Source organism: Bufo gargarizans, chromosome 4, assembly GCF_014858855.1.
Source record: "Bufo gargarizans isolate SCDJY-AF-19 chromosome 4, ASM1485885v1, whole genome shotgun sequence".
Taxonomy (NCBI): domain Eukaryota; kingdom Metazoa; phylum Chordata; class Amphibia; order Anura; family Bufonidae; genus Bufo; species Bufo gargarizans.
In genome coordinates this window covers 270,346,160-270,354,052 of record NC_058083.1, presented here as the reverse complement: position 1 = coordinate 270,354,052, position 7,893 = coordinate 270,346,160, and the positions used below count along the sequence as shown (strand labels likewise).

Genomic DNA, 7,893 nt, shown 5'->3' with positions numbered 1-7,893 from the left:
AGAATTTTTTCTGGAAGCCGCTCCGTTCGCCCGCTGTGGCTTCCGTAAAATTCTCCCGCCCTGTATGCTAATTTTCGCATCGGTACAGGGAGGAGGAGACTGCCCTGTTTCTCAATAGGCGTCTCCTTCTCCCTGGCTGTAGCACTGTCCAATCGCAGTGGAGAGCGTCATAGCCAGGGAGAAAAAAAACTTCACCTTCTCCCTGGCTGTGACGCTCTCCGCTGCGATTGGACAGTGCTACAGCCAGGGAGAAGGAGACACCTATTGAGAAACAGGACAGTCTCCTCCTCCCTGTACCGATGCAAAAATTAGCTTACAGGGCGGGAGAATTTAGCGGATGGACGGAGCGGCGCCCAGAAATAAATAAATAAGCGCTGATACTTCGTTTATAAAGTCTATACCCATGAAAGGTCCTCTTTAAGGTTTCCTTCAATCACAGGGTTTTTTATTTTATTTATTTTTTGACATTTTTTTACAAGTGGATTTTTTTATTTACATATTTTATCCTGCTTTTTTCCATTTTTTTTTTTTTTTTCGATAGAGAAACCTATGGAGGAAAAAACACTGAGCAAATTATTATATTTAGAGGATGTGGTGCTTAAAAAAAATAATGCATGGACCTCATAACACTTCCAAAGTGAGGGAAACCACCCCAAAAAAGCACTCTTTTTAAAATGATTCACATTTGCCTATTAAAGTATAGCGGACTTCTGGCTGCAAGATTTTAAAAGCGGGAGAAAACACCAGAAAAAAACTTAAAAACAAAACAAAAAACAGCACGCCTTATCCATGGTTTCTTTATTCTTTACTACATTGGTACATTGGAATAAGATGGTGAGCATGTATGGCATAAGCATACTGCCAGTACACTATTCTTCAGTGTACAGAGGAAAGGGGCTGCCTGCCTTATGGACAGCTGCTAAAATGGCTCCAAAGTATGTACACGCCTTTCAGTTATGCACACAGAACTGCAGCACAGCACAGACCCAGTGATGGTTGTATGCTCTAGAAAGTGACAACATAAAAGGTGACACAAATAAACGATACGTGACAGAAACCCTAAACCTGTGATGGCTAACCTCCAGCACTCCAGTTGCTTGGCTGTTCTCAGAACTCCATAGAAATGAATGGCGTGTGCTGGGAGTCCTAGTTTCCCCACAGCTGGAGTGCTGGAGGTCAGCCATCACCGCCCTAAACCCAACAATTTATTACAAAATATAGATTACCACTTTTTCCTCCACTATGGAATACAAATACAAGTTCCTTACATGAAAAACAGAGCAGCATATTTCCATGTGGCTTTTATACCAAATTGTGCATTTGTATATAGCAGCTATTTACTGTAAACTCTAAGAGGGGATTTATCAAGCTCTGCACACTAGAATTCTGGCTTCAAAAAGTTGCAGGGGGGGGTTGTACACAAATTGTACAACTTTTTGAGCACTACACCGTCCAGCTCCACCTACAGGTATAAAAGAAAACCCCTTGATTTGAAGAGATCTGTGCATGGAGCCAGGAGCAAAAGAAAATTCCAGCACTCAATGCCTCCCAATCCAGTACTTAATAAAAATACATTAAAACGCGCGTGACCACATACCGCATAACTGGTTATTGCGCTTCAAGCTGAAAGTTTGTCGGTCACGATTAAGAACTTTCTGTTCAAAACTCGTTGACCAGTTATGTAGTATGTTCTAATGCTTTTTTCGTTTATCTTTTTTTGAAAATGTTATGTATATACAGGAAAGGAAGTAACATTAACATTGATCAACTATGAACACAAGGAAAAGTTCCAGCATCCAGGATAAAATGTTGCCAATTTCTTTATTAAACTTCATTTACATTGTCTGTTTAATTGGAATATAACAGTTTAATAAAGAAGTTGGCAACATTTTATCCTGGATGCTGGAACTTTTTCTTCTGTTCATACGCCAAGGACCTGTCCAGTCTGTTCCGTGCAGAGGGATTTCATAGTGAGCTGGAATATTTTTCTTTATTTGAATATAACAGATCAACTACTAATGTAAAGGAATTCACATCCAGAATAATATGTAGTCTGTCTCTCTAGAGAACAAATAAGGTTCTCAGTTTGAGAGTCACCTAAAAAGTCAGATTTAGCTGTGGGTGGGGATTATGAAGGGGGTATAGGGGAAGAGAAGGGGAGGTAAAAGGGGCTTCTGTGGATTTTCATTAAATACTTGATTTTATTTGGAGACATTGAGTGCTGGCTTTTTCTTTTGCTCATCTACAGATTAAAACCTTGGTCAGAATTTCAAAGTAGATAACTTTTTTGACATATTTATGAAGTGCAAATTTTTGAAAAGTTGCAACTCCATGCCAGGCATCCCCCAGTCTTAGTTTTACTGAAACGGGTGCAACCGCATAGCAATTGCACCAAATGTATTATTACTGTCTGCCATCTTCAAAAATTTGGCGCAAGTGCCCGTAGCAACTCCAGTGTAAAAAGTAATGGTAAATTCCCCCCATAATACTTAAATGATTTTTACTTTTGCAATAAACAACATGCATGAGCACCGCTCCATTCACTGTTTGCTGGGCTGACGGAGATGGCTGAGTACAGTGCTCAGCTATCTCCATCAGCTCTATACACAGTGCATGTGCACTACAGCCTAATCCATGCTCCAGATCTGATGATTATGCGCTCCCAGCAGTTGAACCCAAAGTGATCATAAATGTATCCCTATTTTTATCCCCGTTTTATATGTTTTATTAAAGTGTTATTCCTATTTCAGAGATTTATCCACAACACATGCCACTGCTGACCGCATCTGGACTGGATTGGTTGGTCAAGACTATGGAAACAGCCTAGTGGGCAGCTCTTTGTGGTTTCAAGTTAAGGAAAAAAAAGTAGAACTGCAAGCTTTGCTATTTACATAGTTTGTGTGATGTGGAACCAGCATAGCTTGCTGTGCCACCCTGGCTCCTTAACTCCTAAACCATTATCACGGTATATACAATATTTGCTAGAAAAGACAAGTAGAGACAACATTTTATACCAAGAATAAATCTTTGCTTCACATCTTTGATGATGACTTTCAGAGTATTGCATGTATTAATACAAGTAATGTCATCAAGGGAAAGAATGAAAAGTTCATCTGAATGCTGTTTGAAGAAGAATGGCTAGTGTCATCTTCTGAAAACTGAATCCTCCCTTCCACCGCAGGGTAGACTCTTAACATTTTTTGAATATAATTCCCAACCACTGCTATATCAAGATCACCTAGAAGATAAAAAAATATGTATATTAGTAAAGATGTATATATTTCTAAAACCTGTTTGGTGACATCATAATGATGTCCAGTCATCTTGCTTTTACCCATGATCCAGCTACAATTTAAGGTAATAAGCAACAAGTCACAACTAACTGCTCACTGGTTTAAAAGTACACCCCAGCACACAAACCAAATGGGGAACCTATAGAGGTCCTATAACCTGTATTTAGAGGAAGGAACATGTAGGGTTTTGGAATAGATATAGCTTTATCTCTCTTCCTTGTTCTCCTGCCAGAAGAGCTGGAGAACACATTTCCTCCCCACCCTGTTTTAATCACCCAGTATTGTTTGTTTGATATTGCCATTGTATATCTGATACCATGCACAATTCATTTATGACAATGATAAGATACATATTGGCATTATCTTTCTAAGCCCATGGGAAGTCCAGTCCATCAGCCGCGGTTCCGTAGAGATTTTATCTACAGGGGGTGTTTCCCCTCTTAAGTGCTGTAGAATTACTCTTCAGAAGTCAGGGGGTTGTCTCTTTCACCCATTTTTTCATTTTCCAGTTTATAAAATGAAATAATGAATAATAATAAAAGTATAACAAAAACTGAATAAAAATTATTTGGAGTCAATCTTATTTGGGAAAGTGTTACACGTGCATGGAAATTGTCATAGCTTTAATTTTGAGGAGCTGGGTGAAAATTGCAGGCAAGTTACGGTGGACTAAATTTAACTAAGGCTACTTTCACACTGGCGTTTTGGCTTTCCGTTTGTGAGGTCCGTTCAGGGCTCTCACAAGCGGTCCAAAACTGATCAGTTTTGCCCTAATACATTCTGAATGGAAAAGTATCCGCTCAGAATGCATCAGTTTGCCTCAGTTTGCCTCCGTCTCCATTCCGCTTTGGAGGAGGACACCAAAACGCTGCTTGCAAAACTGAGCCAAACGGATCCGTTCTGACACACAATGTAAGTCAATGGGGACAGATCAATTTTCTATGACACAATAGAAAACAGATCCGTCCTCCATTGACTTTCAATGGTGTTCAAGACGGATACGTCTTGGCTATGTTAAAGATAATACAAACGGATCCGTTCTGAACGGATGCAGACAGTTGTATTATCTGAACGGATGCATGCGGTTGTATTATCTGAACGGATCCGTCTGTGCAGATCCATGACAGATCCGCACCAAACGCGAGTGTGAAAGTAGCCTAATAGAGGATGCTAAACCTCCTGGTGGTGAGCAGGCTGAGCTTTGTGGTGGCCAGCCTGAAGGATATTGCAATAGTAATATCATCCGGGGGTGGGCACAGTGGTTAAGCACAAAAAAAAAATCTTTAGCAGGGTCATTGGTCTGACTGCTAGAATGGTAAGCTAGCGCATGCTGCCTTTTATTGCCACATACATTTTCCAATAACCAGAACTAAAAGTTAGCACTATTGTCCCACAAACAACTGTATCACCTATTTGTATGCTTGTTGGAGATCCAACCACTGGAATTCCCACTGATCACAAGAACAGGGACCCTCAAGTCTCCTGTGAAAATGAACTTCTGTGGGACTTCTGGAGATAGCCGAGTGCTGAACTTAGAAGTCCCAGTGATCATACATAAGTCATATATGATGTTCATGAAACCTAGTACAGCATGATGTTTAGCAGTTAAAAGTTATATGGATATAATCTGTAATGGAATTAACTTTTAAGGGCACTATTTTTGTTTTAGAATACATTATAATATGTAATCATTTTCATAAAAGCCAAGTACTTTACTATCTACATTTGATTATAACATGTTTAGCAACTTAACAAGAAATTACAGACACCCATAAATATGGGAGCCACCAACCCCCTTGAAATCTGTAAGGTTCCATATTTTGAGTTTTTGATGCAGCTTTCGAGTCAAAGCCAGAAGTGGATCCAGCAGGAGGGAGAAGTGTAAGACCTTCCCTTATATTTCCCATTACTTCTGGTCCACACCTGGCTTTGGCTGAAAAACTCAATGAAAAACTGCAGTAGAGTTTTACCAAAAACATATGTAAAACCACCCAAGAGTTAGTCCGAGTGCGTGTCTAGCCACTGGCTTTAAAAACCTGCCCCTCTAGTCACACATTTATATCCATAGGATAAATAGACATGAATACACATTCTCATGAGTGTTAATGTCTTAACAACACTGTTTTACTACTTTTTACTTCTCTTCTACACACATGGAGGAATTGTTCACAACTTACCGCTATCATGCTTCAGACTCTCATTTTTTAGCATACTAAAACCATCTCCCCCTTCAGTAAGGTAAGCAGGAAGAACAACTTTATACACTTCATCCATCTGCACTGGAACATATTTTGGTACTCGACATTTGGTGCATATAACGTGTAATTTGACAACTCTTTCTCCAGGTTTATTATTGAGGTTGTAAACCACTTTAATTCCTACAAAAGTACGGAATACGTAAGTATACCATTATATGAAGTATTGTTGACAGGACAGACATCAATTTTACTTCCCAAAATGACATTTATTTCCCCAAATCTTCCATTCCTATGATATTTAGAGTTTATTCACACATGACAGATTTATTGCAGACATTTCTGAAAGGGGGGGGGATTGTAGAAATCCTTGTACCTATTGCAGAAACAACCTCATTCTGATTTATGGAAAAGATTTTCAGTTGCAGAAACTTTTGCAACAAATCTGTTGGGCCTGACAATACACAGTACATATAATTACTGTCAAGTATCAATGGCCCTAGAGAGTAATATAATGCTTGGACACACGTACAACAAAATAGTCAAGATGAACAATATTCAGTTCCCTCCACATGTTTCTGTCATTTATATCAGTATTCCCATAGAGATTAATTATATCCATATAATAAATATATCCAAATTCCATCCTTGAATTAGTAAAGACAAAAAGTAGGAAAAGCCATGGAGTGCCAAGACATACACAGTTATATCGCTTGTTGTTTCAGTCGTATTATCTTTTCTGTACTTTCTTTGCTCTTTTGAACTTTCACACATTTTTTTTTTATAAATGACATTTCTTATCTTAAGCATTGTTAGAAAAAGTTAGCATTAAACATTTGTGGATGTTCCCAAATGTGTGCAACACTTTGCCGTACAGTTGGATAATGTAAAATTGTATACCACACAATACATGCTTCATTGTGAGAGTCCATAGCCTTTACAGGGCCCATTTATGCCAAATGAGTACTGTACTGGAAAGTGTAGCCGACTGCTTTTCAATACAATAACGGCTTACATGGGCCCAATAAAGGCTATAGATATGATAACTCAATATGTGAATATTTTAGAGTATGTTGATATTCTGGACTGTGTATTAAATTTTTCCTCCATTATAGGTCACATACATCTGCATATACAATATGGTGGAAGTTTCTCTGCTTGCAGAGTTGCTTACACATTTATTGTTGCTGCACTGAAATGGTGATTTCCAGCTTTTTTTTTAAATGTATACTAGTGTTCAATAAAATAAGAAATGAGAAATTCAACATACCGCCAACTTGTAAAAACTCCCCACTACTGGCCCCATAACGGTGCACGCTGTGCTCGAATGCTTTTTCGAGGGTCGATCCTTTAATTTCAATTAGATCAAAAGTACCCCCAAACGGTAGCACTGATAACAAGTCTTCACGAGTTATGGTTCCTGTAACACAGTTTAGACAATTATTATAAGTTCGGCAACATTTTTCTAGTGTTTTGTCATAAAAAAAATGACCTGTTGCTTAAGATAACACGTAACAAGGGTATGTTCACTTACAGCAGATGTGTTGCAGAATTTCATTCTTTGTGACTCACAGCCATAAGGGCATAGAAATGTTTGTTTCTGGCCGATGCAGAAAAATAAAAATGAGCAATTACAGCCATATCTGTCTTATGTAGAGAGTAAAAAGCTGGATTTCATGGCAGCATGTTCACTTTCACTACACTGTAGGACCTGGAAGATGCATGTGAGTTGCCAAAGGGAGCTTATGTGTACCTTCCAGTTCCTGTACAGTCGGAGGAGCAGCAAGGGAGCTGTGTGCGGGGTCCCTTAGGAATGAATGGGTCAGTGTGCTCTCTGCAAAAATAACACAGATAACACACTGAAGAAAAATAGTCTCGTGTCGGAGTCCTTAAAAATGGAGGAATGCCTACTCAGCATCTCCTAAAAACCTTAAGAACCATCAGTGAAAAACAGACTGCTAACTGGTGATGTCAATGTGCTTCAAATAGTTTTACTGACCAATTGACTTCAATAGGCAAATCTGAGAATACATTCACATCTAGCTAGTTATTTCCATTCAATGAAAATAACGGAAGTGCTAGAACCGGCACATAATTAACGTGAAGAAAGCCAATGGATGCCATTTATTATAATCTGTTCTGCCTCCATTCAGGTGTCAGCTTTTTCTTTTGCTTGTCCACTCTTTTTGATGAAATCTGCAATGGAGGCCGTTACATGTCCTCCAACACAGATGAACAAGCCCTTATACAAAATAATCATGAAGACTGAACATGCTATGATTTCCTCTGACATTTCAGTATACCCATTGATTTTAAACAGGTCAGTGTTCGGTCCAAACCTGGGCAGCAGTCAGACAGGAAAATCTGACTGAACCCTTACTTTTCCAAAATGTAGCAGACAGCAT

General features: G+C 38.9%; 1 protein-coding gene across 1 annotated transcript in view; it reads right to left on the bottom strand.

Moving 5' to 3' along the window:
• Positions 1-781: 781 nt before the first annotated feature.
• The window catches only part of NT5E (5'-nucleotidase ecto), a 97,680-nt gene continuing 90,568 nt past the window's right edge, over positions 782-7,893 (bottom strand). The window contains exons 7-9 of the mRNA XM_044289354.1: positions 6,759-6,908; positions 5,471-5,671; positions 782-3,238 (exon numbers count right to left, since the gene is read on the bottom strand). Coding sequence (XP_044145289.1) covers positions 3,054-3,238; positions 5,471-5,671; positions 6,759-6,908 — 536 coding nt within the window. The 3' untranslated portion in view covers positions 782-3,053. The remainder of the gene's footprint in view (positions 3,239-5,470; positions 5,672-6,758; positions 6,909-7,893) is intronic.